This window comes from Sciurus carolinensis, chromosome 8, assembly GCF_902686445.1.
Source record: "Sciurus carolinensis chromosome 8, mSciCar1.2, whole genome shotgun sequence".
NCBI classification, from domain to species: Eukaryota; Metazoa; Chordata; class Mammalia; order Rodentia; family Sciuridae; genus Sciurus; species Sciurus carolinensis.
The window spans coordinates 72,784,424-72,802,815 of NC_062220.1; the positions used below are offsets into that span (position 1 = coordinate 72,784,424).

Below are 18,392 nucleotides of genomic sequence, written 5' to 3' on the forward strand. Positions count from 1 at the left end.
TGTATAATACTCTGACAACCCGGTCATAACCCAAATCCACTAAATGACTGCATGGCCATGTTTCATAGACAACATGGCAAGGGACAACTCTGTGCATACGGTGTTTGGCTCCTACTGGTTTTTTCCATGTAAACATTGAGGAGAGGGATTATCAGTTAAAACTTCTGTAATGACTATCATATCAGGCAATGCAGCATAGTAGCTAAGAGAGTGGGGTCTGTGCAAGACTTCATGGGTTCCAATTCTCTTTGTGTGACCTTAGATAGATTACTTAACCCTTCCATGATTCAGTTTCCTGTGAATTATGAGTGGTAATTTAATCTACCTCATGGCATGTCAAAATGACTAAGACAGTATAAGACAAGCTCTTACAACTGTGCTTGGCATGCAGTAAGTGCTCCATAAATGCTATTTTATATATTACATATAAATATATTTTATATATTTTTGTTATTTATAATATAAAAATTATATACTTTGCAAAAAGGATCATGTTTGTTTCCCATATAATCAGCAGTATACTGCATATCAGTTTTATTGCAACCAAGTCAACAGAAATTATTAAAACTTTTTTGTGTGATTTTTATTTAAATAGTAGATATCCAATGACATCTTGGCCACATTTTTTTAAATGCCAGAGAGGACAACAGTTGTTTCTTAAGTTTAAATCGCTTAAATGGAAATGGGCTTGGAGAGCTGTACTGCTTTATTCTTCTGTCTTACCATCCTCTACCCAAATAAGCTTACCAGTTCAGTTTTTTAAGAAAAACAAGTTATACAGGCCACCTTGTTACTTTAAAAATGCTCAGCAAAATAAAAAAAGTACAAAGAATGGTGGGTGGTGATCCTACAAGTGGCTATATGACTCCATTGATTCTTTACATGAATTATTCTCTTACAGTTATCCAAGTGTTGACAAAGGCAATGATATAGAACAGACCAAGATTGGTCATTATGCAGTTGTTTTCAATGATTGGCAAAAGAACTTAGTAGGAAAACACACATGAACTTAAGAGAGACAACTTACACACTACATATAATGGCTTTGAATATTTGTTCCACCTCTAATGAGAAATATTATATAAAAAAGACTGAACTACATTGAAGAAAAAAGTATAATTCTAAGTCAAAATAAATACAAATAAGTGGCTGTTAAAAGCAGCAGAAGAAAAAAACTACACATCAAACTCTGTGCCAACATCATGAAAGGAACTTAACAGAAATCTAACAAGTCTGACTTCAATCCTTCTAGTTTCACACATGTAGTATTTAGAGCAGTGTTTTTCAAACACTGGATCAGGATGGATTAATGTCATTGAGTGAGTTCATGATCAACATCGTTTTTAATAAAAAATAAGAGATCACACAGGATATGGGCAAATATGGTTTTAGTTGTTATGTGTGGGGTGGTGTCAGATGGTGTTTGTGCATATGCTAGGTCAGGAAATTAAATGTATTCCTTTTAGAGATGATAATGATGCCTGTAATCCCAGTGGCTTGGGAGGTTGAGGCAGAAGGATCTTGAGTTCAAAGCCAGCCTCAGCAAGGTAAGGCATTAAGCAACTCAGTGAGATCCTGTCTGTAAATAAAATATAAAAATAGGGCTGGGGATGTGGCTCAGTGGTCAAGCGCCCTAAATTCAATCCCCAGTACCCCCCCCAAAAGAGAGAGAGAGAGAGAGAGAGAGAGAGAGAGAGAGAGAGAGAGAGATGATAGAGAGAGAGAGAGATGATAATCAAACAAGATTAAAAACTACTGGTCTAGAATAAGTCACTTAAACTCTATGAAATTGTTTCCTCATCTCATAAAAGGAAGTTGTCCTTCTGTTTCAGAGGGTAGACTTGAAAAAAAAATTTTCACACTTTTTCCACTATGAAACACATTAGTATTATACTTACCAGTATTTTGGTTGAATTTCCTTAGAGTTTAATGTTTCTCTGACACATGTATCATAGCATAAAGGTCACTGTGCTAGAAACTTAGACATACTATATCAAAGATAATTCTGAAAGTGTTATATTCTCTTAGTAATGAGAACAGCTAAACACAGATAACCCTAAACTTATTAAAATTTTATCATCTCTTTTTTGGCACCTACCATAACAGTTTCTGGAGGAATAAAAGACCAGAGAGGACCGGCATCAACTTTATGTTACCATGGTGACCTTGTGAAAGAATCATCACTTAGGAGAATGACCAAAAGAGGGAAACATTTTTATAGGCTATTCCCACAGGAGGGTGAACCAAGAACATCAGCTGCCACCCTATCTGCACAGCCCTTCAATGATACTTTACTTGGAGGCATAAATCATTCCTCTTTTCTTTCCACTTAAAGTTCAGAATTCTGTGTCAGGCTCTAAATATCACAAACAATCCCAAGCAGCATACCATTATTTAGTTCCTGTATAATCTAGCTACAACATGGTACCGCAAATAGGAAACAGTTTAAGGAATCATTAGCTAAAAAACTGAAAAAGCTAAGAGTGAAGGTGCATGCCCTTCCAACCCTCCCACACAAGCAACCATTAAAGCAACCTTCTGAAGGGAGATTCTAAAGATCCTGCATAGAAAAAAGGAGGGACCTACCTCCTTTCCCTAAAACAGAAGAGTTTTTTTAAAGGAATGTGATTCCTACAGATAAGTTTAAAACACACACACACTTCCAGAGAAATACAGGACAGGAATATTTGTGAGGACTCAGTGATAATAGGATTCTAATACTTGATTTTTAAAATGACTCTCATGACCTTCAGATTTGTTGTTCTTAATTTTGTTTCTTATAAGACTCATGAATTTATTGCTGATTTTGTTTTCTAGCCTACATTCTCCTGCCAAGCATAACCAGGCTCACACATGTAAAACATCTGGCTAGGTTTGAGAGGGTGTAGGCTGCAGCTCAGGAAGACTCACTGGCTCACCTGCAAATGTGTGCAAAAAATGAACACAAACATATCTGCAGTGGTTCTAATCTTCTCTGCGAAGAATTCTTACTACATTAAGGGAGGTGGGAGCTTGACAGATGAGGACATGCAAGAGGCAGATAGTGATCGTGAGGAAATGTGTGAGTGGGAGATCAAAAATGCTTTAGTCACTGCCCATGGAGCTCCTACTGGAGACAGAGAATCGAACAGATTGAGAAAGTGAACAACCATCACCTTGGTTCCGGAAGCTTGCCAGGTAGCTTTTACTGTATCTCTGATCTTAGTTTAAAACCATGTGGGACATGTCACAATAAAAGTGTCTCACTTGTAGCAATTTCTACACAATGGACATGTTTTTCTAACCAACAGACACATCTGGTTGGAAGAACTCCACAGAATTAGAACTGGAAAGAACCTTAGGTAGTATTAACCTAAAGGCTAGGACTCAGAAAGATTAAGAGACTTATCTAAGGTCACACAGCTGACAATGGAATCCAGATAGGACCAGAAGCTAATTAGAGTCACCTAACATAATATGCCTACCACTGTGCTTACTAATAGGCTTTTTTTTTTTTTTTTTTGCCCCAGTGTTGGGGATGAACCCAAGATCTCACAAATGCTAGGCAAGTGCTCTACCACTAAGCTACATCTCCAACCTTTGCTAGTAAGTGTTTTAAAAGAGAAGGTTCCCCATCCTTCAGGACTGCAGTTTTATCACGATGCCTTTCCCTAGAATCATAAAACTCAGGACTATGACTGACCATACACTGTTTGAAGATCATTCATCATTTACATGAATGATACATTTAGCCATGTATCAGATTTGAAAACTTCTGATAAATCTTACAATAAAATTAATTTTATTATTTATAGTATGTTGCTTGAAATGCAATAAAAAATTATAGACATTGCAAAACTATAGTTTACACAGATTTACTTCAGCTAGTCTAAGTTACTAAGACTGACTTATTTCAAAGAATGAAAAATTAAATTACTACTATACCTGATATCAGCCAAACATCTGTACCCATAAAATATATTTTCTTTACTACTTATAAGAACTTAATGAGAGAAATGCACACAGCAACCAAGGTTTAAAAAAAAAAAATAGCTTGCAGTATAAGTAGCTACAAATAGTGCTCTCCATGGTGAGAAATAAAGTCCACACATCATAAGTATCCTAGCAAAATTTTCACCACACACACACACCTAACAGATGGATTCTAAAAAACAGCTCAGCATTCCACAAGCCAAATGCTCAGAATGTAATATTAAAAGATGATTAACATTCCTGTATATGTGATATTGCATAAAGAAGAACGACAGCAATAATTTTGGGTAAAAGAACACTCTTTGCGCTTGCCTCTCATCTCACTCAACCCTCACTGAACCTCCCTTTTCCAAATATGCTCACACCCTTCTATCTCCCCCTACTCCGCAATCAAATCACAACCAACACTAAGTAGTCTGTCACAGCCCAAAACAGTTTACTGATAATATCTGTATGCCATTCCAAGAAATCCCAGAGTGATTTTTAAGCCTCTGCCCACAGCAGGTACAGAAAGGCGAGAGATGAACTAATCGATACCAGCACCCCAGCTGTGACCTGGCACATAAAGAAATCAAGAAAATAAATCCTGCCCATAATCTGTATAATTTAACACTTGGAAGAAAGCAACATCTGGGATCAGCTCCAAGCAGGATAGTATTGCCTGGATGGGTCTGTGTTTCCTGCACTGTGTTGAGGTCTGTTATGAGGTGATACCCTCTGGTTCATCACCAGTTCACCAAAGGCAATGTCTCCTCCCTAGCAAGGGTTAATCCAGCCCCCCGAAAGAGGAGAGTAAGGAGAAAGAAAACCACCACCAACATCTACTTTTCCCCAGTAGAGAGCTAGGCAAAGGCTCCCTGTATACTTTGAAGAGGGTGAAAGCTGGAAACCCGTTTCAAAGGTGGGTCCAGGAAAAACAATTGTCTTGCTAACTGGTCACAATTCTGAAAGAAACCTACTGTAAAATATGGGAACGACTCGTTTAATCATACAGTCCTTTCAGTGGACTCCACAAAGTCCTATCCCCAGGTAAAAGGGGCAGGGGAAAAGAAATCCATTTAACTATGAGTCCCTGCAAAGGCTTTCTAGATTTTTTTTAACTGCAGGAAAATGAATTTCAAACATAACCAGATATCTCACATATCTAAATCACTGTCCCCAATAAAAATAAGTACGCCAGTGGACAGAACGGGGCATTATAGGAAATAAAAGATTGTTAGTAAAATCCATAATGTTCTCTCTGTGTTAGAGCTTCTGGGAGGTTATAATTGCATTTGGCCGCTTCAGGCTTGCCAGGGAGCCTGGCATAATAGTCTCAACCCTAAAAGGAGTAACTGTCAAGGGGCGACCCAGCTGATATCAAACAACAAAAACGGGAACTGTAATCCGCCTGAAAAGGGAGGAGGGAAAGGAAGGGAGACTCCTGTATTCATCAGTCAACATTAATGTCCTTTGTTGTTCACCTTTGCACAGAAAAGCGAGCGCTATCCTGTTCCTTTTTCTCTGAACACCAGTGTCAGCAGTCCTTTCCTAAAACCTGTCTCCCAGCCTGAAGATCCAGGCGTTCTGACCCTCCTCCCCCTTATCACTCTACAGTCATCCTCCACGGCCACCCCCGCTGAGCTCGTATTGAGTCGGGAAGATCGTCAGAAGTAAATACAGTGCCGAAATATCGGTTCCCCTCCAAAAACCAAACAGCCAAACGGCGCAGATGTTGAAATTTACCATTCCCCCGCCGCCCAACACACACCCCAAAACACCCGGGAACCGAGGGAGGAAGGAGGCTCAGACCGGGCTCGGTCTGTCTGAGGGGCTCTTTAGAGGACGGTGCCACATTCCGCACTCAGGGAATGCTAACCCCATCCAGAGGGACTTCTGCACCTCCCTACTGTTTTGGGGGCGTTTTCGCCGCGGGACTGTCGTCTCCCTCACCGCCCTGGGAAATCGCTGAGGCCCATTGCCGTCGCCCAGCTGCTTTGGGCAAGAAGGATATGGAAGGAGAAGAACCCTGTTGGCCTCCTCTTCCAACTTGACACACAACGCGCCCAGTAGCCACTCCAAACTCTGCAGGCAGAGCCCGGGGCGGGCGGGCCGCGCGCTTCCCCAGCCGTCCCGGCGCTCCGGGACCGGTTCAGGGCACGCCAAGAGAGCGGTGGGGAGCGAAACCCCGGCGCGCACCCACTCTGTCCGGAGCTCGCTCCGCAAAACCCCGAACCCACTGCGCGATGCCAGGATTAGGCATTTCCAGCCCGGCGGAGCTAGAGGGGCGCGAGGGCAAGGACGAGAAATGCGCACCAGCTCCGGCCAGAGCCAAATAAAAGTTCGCCCCGCAGAGACTCACCCACGCCGTATTTCTCGTGCTCCGTAGGTATCCACATGGCTAAAGGGGGCTCCGGGGTTTTCAGGCTTTGTAATCCCCGCGCCCCTCAACCAGCTCACAACAATGCACAGCTCTCGTGTAGCGGCTGCAGCGCTGGAGCCCGGCAGCCCCGCGCGGGCTGCGGGCGCTGGGCAGGGTCTGTGCTGGCGGCTCCCGAGCCTGGCGTTGACACCGCGCCACCGAGGCTGCGCCGCCCGCCGCTCTCCCGGCAGCGGCTGCTCACAGTCTTCCGACGCGCTCCCGGGGACCCGGCGGCGCAGTCATTGTTCTGATTCACTGAACTAAGCGAACACGCCGGGGCACTCTCGGGCGCACCCCCGCCCGTCAGTGCCTCTTCCAGCGCTCTCTTCCCAGGGCTCTTACAGCACGCTGGGAATTGTAGTTCTCGGCCTCTCCATCATGGATGGGGGCGTGGTAATAGTGGCTAGGGGCGGGGATTAGAGTTCGCTCGCCACGTCCTATTGGTCCAGGTCGTGACGGCGCGGCGTAGGCGTGGAGGAAACGCCGCGTGGATGAGGCGTTCACCTCTAGTCACGTTTCTATTGGTACCGGACCGCCCCTGTCCCGCTCCGCCCGCGGGCCCTCCCTTTTTTGCTGAGCAGAGAAATGGCTGCCCCCAAGACCCAGGGGTCTGTTGCCAGACTGAAGGAACAAGATGATGCGAACCGCAGTGGAGTCGGAGATGTGGACCGTGAAGGTAAGTACGGTGCCCTCAGGTGCAGGTGATTCGTTTTCCTCTCTCCATCACCCGACTGCAGCTTACTGCCGATCAGACCCTGGGAGCCCTTCAGCTGAGGCCACCTGAGAGCGGGGAGACCACTGGCAGGACCTGTTGGGATGAGCTGGGGTCGAAGGCAGCTACTTGGCAGGATCTACCCCGGGAGGACATAGAAAATGGGATGAAGTGATATTCCTCGCAATTTGGGTAGCGCTGTGGGCATTTGTCTTCCGGTTTGGAGCGCCCAGCATTGCACTTTCCAGTGGGTGGGTGTGGACCAGCACGGATTCGCGCGTGTGTTTATAATTCTGGGATTAGCAGCTCTTTTTCCTTGCCAGCACTATTGGGTTTGGCCTCGGAGTTGTGTTTTATTTGGTTTGGGGAGGGTTTCCAGTTGCTGACTGGTCGCTGCTCTCCACTACACATTAGTTGCCAACTGATCTCTAAAGGGAAAGTGCGTCTCACACAGCCATCCCGTGGCCTGTTGACTGCTCTGTGCATTCTCCGGTATTCAATGTGGAACCCAGGATATCTCACGACGTGGGTTCTTGGAGAAAGAGCAAAAAAAGGGAGCATTTGCACTTGGGACTTCAGATTTAAAGGAGATATGAAAACCATCACATCTACTTTGTCTCTACCTAACTTATATGTTGTCCTCTGACCTATAGATAGTGATCATAAATCAAACTTTGAAAGCTGCAGGCAGATTATGTATGGGACTCATTTTAGTCTTTCCCTGCCCCACCCCACTTTTTGCCTTTGTATGTAATTTAGTGCAACAGATCCTCTTTCTCTAATGGATATGATTTGGGATTTAAATTTGGTTCTCAGTCTTTGTTGAGGCTTTTTTTTTTTTTTTTCCTCAGGCTTTGTTTGAGGCTTTTGTTTTTTGCCTTCACAGCTACATTGACATTTAGTCCAAAGTTTTTATCTCAACAGCACAGAGATTAAGTGCAGTTTCTTTCCATCTCCCATCAGTGGAACTTTGAAATAATTTCAGTACTCTACAGAAGAAATTACTGGTAGGCTTGTGAATTAAATATAGTTACCCCCATTCCCTAAGTAATTTATCATTGGGTTGGTTGTATGCTCAGCTCTTATCCACTAGTAACAAAACTACTAAGGTCGTCCATATTCTTCAAAGTTCCAGAAGGCTGCCAGTTTAAGAATTAAAGAAGGAATCTTTAATCAGATTAGATCTCTGAATTTAGCTTATGGATATGCCTTCCAAAATCATACAATTCTTAAAAATCATTAATTATCTTAAAATTATGAATGTTACCAAGCCCAGGGGCATAAGCCTGTAATCCCAGCAACTAGGGAGACTGAGACAGGGATGGTAAGTTCAACACCAACAACCTCGCTAGACCCTGTCTCAAAATAGAAGAAGGACTGAGGATATGGCTCAGTGGTTAAGCACCCCACGTTCAATCCCTGGTACCAAAAAAAAAAAATATATATATATATATATGTATATATATTTGTAATTTTAATAAAAATGTGTGTTTCATTTTAAACATTTCAGTTCATTCAGAGGTGTATAAAGAAAAATGTAAAATTCCTCCACCATACAGTTTCATTCCCAAAGTTATAAGCAGTAACAGTTTGGTGCACAGATTTTTTTTTTTACATATTCTTGTATGACACACCTTTGTATGGTTTTGATATTTTTAAGTAAAATGGGATAATTTTAGTAAACTCAAAGATCCACAACTTTCTTCTTTCTCTTGTTATCTATTATAAAAATTCTTCCATATCAGTATATTTGTTGTTTCATTTTTTAAGGACTGCACTCAGATTCCATAATATGGATGTTCCATACATTCCCATATTAACAAACATATAGGTGACTTTACTTTTTCAATTGTGTTGCAGTGATATCTTTATAGACATAGGTCCATGCCTAGTAGATATTTATTTCTTGAGGAATTGCTGAGTCTATAGATTTTTATGAATTTTTTAAAATTTTGATAGATATCAGATTTCCCTCCTAAAAGATATTCAGCATAATATTCTCACCAGTAATATACAAGTATCTTTCTCCCCAAATCTTTACCAACTCTGAGAAAATCATTAATCTATGAACAATATTTAAATGATTATTAGATTGAATTAAATAACCTTAATTTTAGGTTTCAGTTTATTCTCATCAGACGTATTGAGTAGCAGTGAATTTGCAGTGTCTATAACATAAAAGAATTCCTTACCATCATCCACTTATCAGGGAAAACATTTGGCCTTTGGTTTTTTGGGATTGGCTTATTTCACTTAGCATGATATTCTCCAATTCCATCCATTTATCTGCAAATGCCATAATATTACTATTCTTTATGACTGAATAATATTCCATTGTGTATATATACCAGTTTCTTTATCCATTCATCTGCTAAAGGACATCAAGGTTGGTTCCACAATCTAGTTATTGTGAATTAAGCTGCTATAAACATTGATGTGGCTGTGTTACTGTAGTATGCTAATTTTAAGTCCTTTGGGTATACACTTAGGAGTGGGATAACGGGTCAAATGGTGGGTCTATTCCAAGTTTTCTGAGGATTCTCTACACTGCTTTCCAGAGTGGCTGCACCAATTTGCAATTCCATCATTACCCTATGTACATGTATGATTATACGATTGGTATGAACCTACGTCATTTACAACATAAAAACAAAATGATGTACCTCATTTGTGTACAATGAATCAAAATGCAGTCTGTAAAAAATAAAAAATAAATAATAAAATTTTAAAAAAGAGAATCCCTTACCATGGTTCAGAACTGCCCAGCCTTCTCATTGACATGTAGCAGTCAACAGAAGAGCTTATTGGTTGTATGTCATTCTTATAAGATAAAGTTTTCTTTAATAAGTATGTGTCATTCTATGACTTTATCAAAATTATTTTCAAAGCCAGGAAAGTGTGATACAAATTTTAGGTGGAAATAATCATATTAGAAACATATTCATAATTTTTGTTAGGCAGCCAAAATAGGTTATCAAATATGTGCTTCTCTGTAAAATCATATACCTTTTTAATTTCTTGAAAACTGCCTCCTTCAAGAGGTTTCCCTCTAGCTCTAATTAAAATCTCAATCTTTGTGTTTAGTATCCTGGGACATAGGGACCTAGGAATCTTTTAATAGAAATCCTTGCAGTTTTACAAAATTTCTGCTAGAATGAGCCACAAGAGTGATGTGCAGGCAGATACAGTCAGTACCTTCACTGAGACTACTGTGTTGCCTGGCTTCCTGCAGCTCCATCTGTCTCCAGGAAGGGCCCTTTATTGATAGGATCCCACACCAAGTCTTGTACAACACTGCTTTCCATGCATTTGAACAGAATAGGATTTCATATTGTTCCCAAAAATTAAGAACAGATAATAAAGTGGTGCTGGGGACTTAGCTTGGATGGAGTGTTTGCCTAACATGTACAAGGCCCTGGGTTCAATCCCTAGCAACAGAAAACAAAAAACAACATAATAAATAGATAAATCGTCTCTCACACTTGGGCATACATTGCTGACATTTGTTCTTCTTACTGTTTCTAGTAAGAAGTTAGTAAGACTATATCTATGGTTTAGTATTGACTATAATTTTAGGATTTTGTGACTGAATGATTTCTTCAGAAATTGTTAACCTGTACCTCCATATTGTAGTATTCTGACAAAAATTTTTTTCTCCCTCCAAATGCATGCCTTGTAAATGATGGTTATGGTAATGTTTGGATTTATAATGTTTGTCCTTTGGAGACTTTAATATCTCATTTATAATGTCTCTGGAAGAAGTGGAAGAGGGTAGCAGGTAGAGTCAAATCTAAGCTAGAAAGCTAGGAAGCACCCTAGATTCCTACCTTGCCCTCGGGTTCTGAATTCCATTAGTTATCAAGTCTTATTTTTCTGTACTTGAAATATATCTTGAATCTTCTCTTCATTTCTACAGTCACTATTCTGTGTCTAACCCTTACCATTATAGCTAAATTACCTATCTGTGTCCCCCACCTCTCAGATTGTGCTCTTGAGATCCAAAACCTTGTCTTATTTTAGTCTGCCTGATCCTGTTCTTGGAACATTGTCAATATTGAATAAATCTTTGATCAGAATAGTATTCTAGCCTGGACAGTTGAAAAACTCTCCTGTTGATCTAAGTCTTAATTTTATCTCCCTTACTCTATATTCTAAAACAAGTATGTTCATGAGTCTTGAAATCATCATTAACTGCAGCATTTATAACTAACTCCAAATTCTCCATTTGACATTTCATCTACTTTTCTAGCTTCACCTTCAGTCACCCTGCTTCCTTTCCCATGTTTCTATTATCTACTTACCATATCAGAATAATTATTTGTTGATACCTTTGTCTATTGCACTGGACTGTGAACTTCTTAAAGACAAGATTGTCTTATTTTGCTTTTATACATCCAGTGTTTATCATAGCTGCATGTAGTAAACATTCCATAACAGTTTAGTATTTAGAATCTGTTTGAAATTTATTCAAAGTATTTAGGATGACAGCTATTTTAAGCAGAGGAAATAAAATAGAATAAAAAACTGAGTTGATGCTTTATGCTTGTGAATTGTATGCATACCAACTAGAAACACAAATTATCATCAGAAAGAGATATTCTGTCAGAACTAATCATAGTTGGCATTTGGGTATAGTTTTTCATTCTTTTTTAAAAGTAAAGTTTTAATGTTGTTTAGATAATGATTAAATTTTTAAAGGATTCTTTAGGGCTGGACTTATAACCTGGAACCCATAAACAAATGACTTACCACATAAACCTTGAAATCTGTCTTCTATCATTTGTATAGCTGTTACCTAGTTTTCCACAGGATCTCATCCTATTTCCATTGATCAGCATTATCCAGTCTCATATATTTGGCATGACAGTGAAAACCAGACTAGACCCTATTTTGGAAAATCTATAAAAATTTCAATTCTGATATTTAATAGCTGCTTAACATACATTTACTGTATGTGCTACCACATTAATGAAAATATATATAGTATGTATTGCATACTACATATTCTACCTTGAAGAATTATTATAATTATTTTATTGAGTTATATATTTGTTAAAGTTCAGCATATTTGCTGTTATAAAGCTGGACCTCATTAAATGTTTGTTGCTTTCTTCACAAAGATATGCCCCACTGAACTATAAAATTGCCTGCTCTCTGATGCTCTGTTCACTTAAGGAACAGTCTAAATTGTGTAACCCAGGGGAAACTTAGGAATGCATTGGTGATAACTGCTTATGCTGCCAATGCTCTGCTGGAATTTGGGGGCTGTCAGAATATCTTTCAGTGCTGTGTACTGGTATTCCAACTATGTGTTCTAAAAGCCCTTTGTATTATCTTCTTTATCATTACTCACCCCTACATAGTGTTGCCCGCTTTGTACCCACCTCCACCCCCACACATTCACTGATACTGGGTCCTCAAGAGGGTAATCTTGTATACTGGGATGGCCTTGCAGTTGATAGACCAGAGGATGTATTGGAAGAAAAAGAAATGCAGAAACCTAGTCTTGTATGTGTTGTTTGGTATAAGAGTTGAGATGAAACTTCTACAAAACATTTTTTGACTTTCCTGTAATAAATGAACAGGACTCAGCTCATATAGGATATTAAGAGAGGAGCTATTATAAAAAGGGATCTTATTATAATGATGCTGCTGATTAGCCAACATCTGTTGAGTACTAACTGTGCCAGGTACTGTTTCAAATGGTTTTACAAGTCTCATTTCATCCTCACACCAACCTTGAGGTATTATTATCCTCTTTTTATTTATAAATGAGAAAACTGAGTGACTTGTACAAGGTCACATACTAAGTGAAAGAGAATTTTATATTATGTACTAGTATAATGATTTGCAATAGTAGCTAAATTCAATTCAATGGATTTTGAAATAGTCTTTCTTAAACATAAATGTGTTCTAAAGCTGATGTTACTATAGCAAGACAGTATGATACAGTGAAAAAAATGCAAAGTTAGGCCAATTTAAGATGAAATCCTAGTTACCAGTCACAAGTCAGCTAACCCCTGAACCTTAATTTCTCTTCTATAATAAGGATAATATCATATCTGTGTGCTGGGATGCTGAAATGACTAAGTGACATCATAGCTATAGTAGCTTGGTCTTTAATAAATTGTGACTGTTACTTCAGTTACAAGTATATGCACATCTTTGGCATGTGTGTCAGAGGTGATACAAATGATGATTTTGATTTACCTTTTCCACTTCAATATCAGATTTCCATTGAGGCATTTGTGGGTACTTTTATCAGATAATGAGTTTACATCATGTTGACACAGACCTGTCATTCATGCAGTCAAATAACATTGCCCTTCACAACACATATGCATATTCTTCCATCTTGAAAAACTGAGGGTGATGTTTTTCAGGTTCATGTGATAGAAATCATGCTTTCTTCTAAACATAAATTATGGTACATAGAAACAGGCATTGTACAGTAACCTCCATCACCAACAGCTGAATCTTTAAGTACTTTATCACCTGTTCTTAGAAACTTTGACATAGAATTAGGGTTCATGTTGCTATGACTTATTGATAAATAAATCAATTGCATTGGCATTTTACTGACAGTACCTTAAAGACTTGCCACCTCTAGCTGAAACAAGTGTGTTCTACTGACATACTTGACCCAAAGGTGAGCCGGACAACTTTTTTCAAAAGTGGTTATGAGTATGACTGATATATCTTCTGCTTCTGTTTACATCTCAACTGATCCTCATTGTGACCGGTGGCATTCATTTATGAGTGGGTCAGCTGGGGTTGGAAGCTGTTCTTAGCCTTAGAAGCCAAGAAAATTTTTCTAGAGCTAAGTAGGATTTAAATCTTTTTTTCATTAGTGGGAGAAGGGGGAATCAACAATTAAAAAGTAATAGAATATTTTAAATAATACCGAGTTGGATATGATTAGGCTTTCTTGCATATAGTATGTCTTAAATAATAAATACATTGAACAAATGAAACATATGGAAGGAAAAACTGGAATAGGAGTCAGAAGACTTGAATTCTAAACCTGAATTTTCTGCTTTGTATTAGTATAAACTTCGGTAAAGTTATTTAACCTCTCTGAGCCTTAACATCATCAGGAAAATAGTGTTGGTATTATTAGGCAGTTGAGTGAGGTGATATATTAGCTTTCTGATGCTATGACAGAGTACCTGATAAAATCAACTTTAAGGAGGAACTTCTATTTTGGCTTATGATTTCAGAGGTTTCAGTCCATGGTCAGCTGACTTCATTGCTTTCAGAGCTGTGAAGAGGTGAAAACATCATGGTGGAAGAGAAAAGCAAGCTGCTGACCTCCATGGCAACCAGGAAGCAGAGAGAGAGAAAAAGAGAAAGGTGCCAGGGACAAGATATAATCCCCAAGGGCATGCCCTCAAAGAACACTCCCTTCAACTAGGTCCAACTTCTACAGTTTCCACTCTATCCCAATAGTCCATCTCCCAATAGTCTATTCAGATTATGCATCCATCAAGGGATTAATCCACTGATGAGGAAATCCTTATCAGAGTTTAGACTTTTAGGAAATCTTTATTCAGAGGATTGCTGAAGTGGGACCACACCTTTAACATAGTATCCTCTGGGCACTATTCCACATCCTAACCATAATAGTGATGTATGTGACAGCATTCTTGAGATAATGAAAAATAGGGATGAATAATGCTACTGATAAAGGTTTATCACAAGAGACAATAGTGGGTAGAAGCTCAGGCATTGAAATTGGACAAACTGGTATCATAAGGGAATATCAGCCCAGCACAGTGGCTCACACCTATAATCCCAGCAGCTTGGGAGGCTGAGGCAGAAAGATCTTGTGTTCAAAGCCAGCCTCAGCAAAAGTGAGGCACTAAGCAACTCAGTGATACCCTGTCTCTAAATAAGTACAAAATAGAGCTGGGAATGTGACTTAGTGGTCAAGTGCTCCAGAATTCAATCCTCAGTACCTTTAAAAAAAAAAAGGAATATCAATCAAAAGCTCTGTGACCTTAAGCAAATCATATGACCCGATTATTATCACAGCTGCTGCTGCTGCTGCTACTACCAAAGTCTAGATATAATTTTAAAGTGATACAGACTAATCAAAGAACGTTAGAAGTATTTGGGAGGCTGTGACAGGAGGATTGAAAGTTCATGAGCAACATAGTGAGACTCCAAGACTCTGTCACAAAAGACAAAAAAAAAAAAAAAAAATACATTAGAGCTGGAATCAAGATAAGTCACTGGTTATATATGCAAACCCCTTAAAGCCAGGAACTATTATACACATTTTTACTTCATTCTCAGGGATAGTGTCATATTGTGATGGCATTTGGTATTGTTTGGGAACTGTGGACCAACTCTGCTAGGTACTCTAAGGGACACAAATGAAAAATAATCCGAGCTTTATCAATGGGGACATTTCAATGTAGTTAGCAGGGCTCAGTATTCCTGTCTTATCAGAGATAATGGGAGCGTCCTGTTTCCATATCATACTTGAAGAAAGCAGATCCATTTGAATCATCCATATGCATGTATTGTCTGAGGACCTGAGCATGCTAAGGATTTTAAATGTGTTTATTTTTTGAAAAAGTAAACTCATATTCTGTCTCCTAGTTTCTCTAACAGTGCCCTCAATTCCTATTTTTTTCTTAACTGAAAGATGAACCTTCCCCTCCCTGCAATTAATTAGAGACCCTGCCCTTAAAAACGAAAAATGAAATAATGTTTTTATCCAAATGCTTATTACATTTGCTCTTTTACCAGTACAGACCTCAGAATTGTAATTGTGGATATTTATTTAACACAGCCTTCTGTTGTGTAACAAGTTGCTATTCACCAGTAATAGCCAATTAGAAAAGAAAATATCTTGTACACAGCTAATCGTAATTACCATTATAAAGCAATTAATAGCAAGAACTATTGTTGAACTGTAACATAACATCAATTAAGCTATCTTTGCTAAAGCACCATACAGCTGATTTCCTCAAATGGAGGAGGGAAGAGAAAGGAAAAGAAGGTGAGAGAGTTGGAAACCTGGTTAGAATTTCTTACAAATTGGTTTATGAATGACTTTTGAAAGCTTTGTAAGTATGTGCCCACTCATGGTAGAAAGTAATGCTAATACCCAACTGGGACATGGAGTTTTTAGCAACAGTGATCATAGAAGATACAGTTAGTGAAAAGTTTACTGGACAAGGAATAAAACCTGGGTTTTAACACCACTCCTGCTTCTAACTGACTGATTTTAGTAAAGTCCTTTGTAGTTCTGTTTAAGATTTCCTGAATTGTAAATGAGAGAATTAGATTATACCAACACCCTTTCAACTGCTTTTTCCAAATATCAATAAAAGAAAGAAAAATCAAATTTGTAGTTAGGAAGCCTACATTATACATACCCTAAAGTCGATAAAAAGGAAAGAAAAAAAAAAAAAACAAGTCTAGGTTATTTCCTTAAGAATTTGTTGCACATGTGTGGGTCAATAATCAGGTATATCAGGTTAGAAAATTAGCTGAGAACCACTGCCAGTTGATGTCCTCTAGGGTCCCCTACTCCAAGATCTTGAGGATGCATCCCATCTCACTCCATTCCACTCCTTTCCAATTGTTATAAACAATGTAGATCTGAGAACCTTTGGTAGAACTTAATGAAATCAGACCTTCTTACCTGCTATGTGCAAGCTTATATATTCTTGATACTCTGGAATAAAAGGATAAAAATAGCTTTGGTCTTGCCATCACAGATCTTATGACCTTAAAGGCCATAAAAGTTACAGAAGTAACTATATTACAAAGTAGAAGATGCTAAGGAATATCAGAGTTATGTAGAGTTGAACATGAAAGAGATTATTACCAACAACAGGTACTGGGCTTTGAAAGTAATAAGAATGAATTTGTATAAACAAGGAAAAAGCATTATAGGCCTAGGCAAATGGAGGTAACAATAGAAAAATAAAGGATATATACAGCAAGTATCAAGTCGATTTATTCTGCTTAGAGAAAAAAGTATGTAAGTGGGGGCACTGAAAAAGTATAGAAATGCAAATTAAAACTAAGACATATAGGTTCAATTGTTGGAACTTGATTCTGCAGGCTGTGGAGCTTACTGTAATTCACTGCATAATCGTTGCACCCTGCTTTTTAGTCTGAAGTTGGTTTATAACCTTTCATCACCTAAACTTCACACAGTATAACTCTGTTCCTCACACAACTTAAAAGGTAAACAGAAGCTGTGTGGCATATAGATGGGCATTTGTCTTCTCACTCACCAGGAGCTGGGAACCTAGTATTCTCGGTGCACAGGTATGTTCAGTTCCAAAAACTGACTTGCATGGTTTGTTCAGAGTGTTGCAATACTAACAATAAACACATCTTATGTGACTGTTACTGAGAACAGCACATCTGATAACAAAACCCATGATAGTGGCACAATATCTTCAGATGCAGAAGATTAAATTTTCTAAGCCCTTACTTCACAACACTGTAGTAAATTTTCTCAAGTGTAATATTTCTACTATAATGTGCAAATCAGCAACAACTAATTAATGTGTTAACTTTTATTTTCCAAACTGGAAAAATATTCACTAAACCTTCACAAACAAATGATGTGCATCAATTTAGACTATTCTGTTTTGACATATGTTCATGAGTATTTCATGCATCCTAATCTTGCCCCAAAACAGTTCAGTAATAAATGATGTTTAAGTAATACTAGCAAAATTTGTTAAAAAAAAAAAAAAGATCATGTGATGGTTGCATCCCACTTTTTTGCAAAACAAAAAAGAAATTGGCATAAAAACTGCAACAACTATTTGGTGGAATACAGTAAAAGTTTGTGGGAAGGGAAGTGACAATATCAAAGCTAAATCATGTAACAAGAACTTGGAGAGGGGAAGTTGAGGCAGCAATCATGAATACTAACTGATGCAAGAAATAATGAAGACCCACACTAGACTTTAATAGTCTGCCCTTTGTTTTGTTTTTTAGAGTTTTTTGTCAACAAAACTTATGTTCATTCATCATGTTTAATATGATGTTTTACTGTACACTTTGGAATGGCTAAACCAAGTTAATTCAGTATTCATTATCTCACTTTTTTTATGGTGAGAACATTTAAAATTTACTCTCAACTATTTAATATAATAATATTATATTAAATTTACTCTCAACTATTTAATATAATAATTTTATATTAAATTTTTTATTAATTATAGTCACCTGTGTTTTACAATAGATCTCAACTAATTCACCCTGTCTTTATATCCTTTGACTAACATCTACCCAACCCCTACCCCCTCGCCCCCAGCACTTGGTAAC

General features: G+C 38.6%; 2 protein-coding genes across 2 annotated transcripts in view; one reads left to right on the forward strand and one right to left on the reverse strand.

Moving 5' to 3' along the window:
- Nucleotides 1-6,687, reverse strand: part of Dock4 (dedicator of cytokinesis 4) — a 445,877-nt gene extending 439,190 nt beyond the window's left edge. Inside the window, 1 exon segment of the mRNA XM_047560480.1 lies at nucleotides 6,314-6,687. Coding sequence (XP_047416436.1) covers nucleotides 6,314-6,350 — 37 coding nt within the window. The 5' untranslated portion in view covers nucleotides 6,351-6,687.
- A 244-nt stretch (nucleotides 6,688-6,931) lies between these two features.
- The window catches only part of Znf277 (zinc finger protein 277), a 138,550-nt gene continuing 127,089 nt past the window's right edge, over nucleotides 6,932-18,392 (forward strand). The window contains exon 1 of the mRNA XM_047560824.1: nucleotides 6,932-7,049. Coding sequence (XP_047416780.1) covers nucleotides 6,959-7,049 — 91 coding nt within the window. The 5' untranslated portion in view covers nucleotides 6,932-6,958. The remainder of the gene's footprint in view (nucleotides 7,050-18,392) is intronic.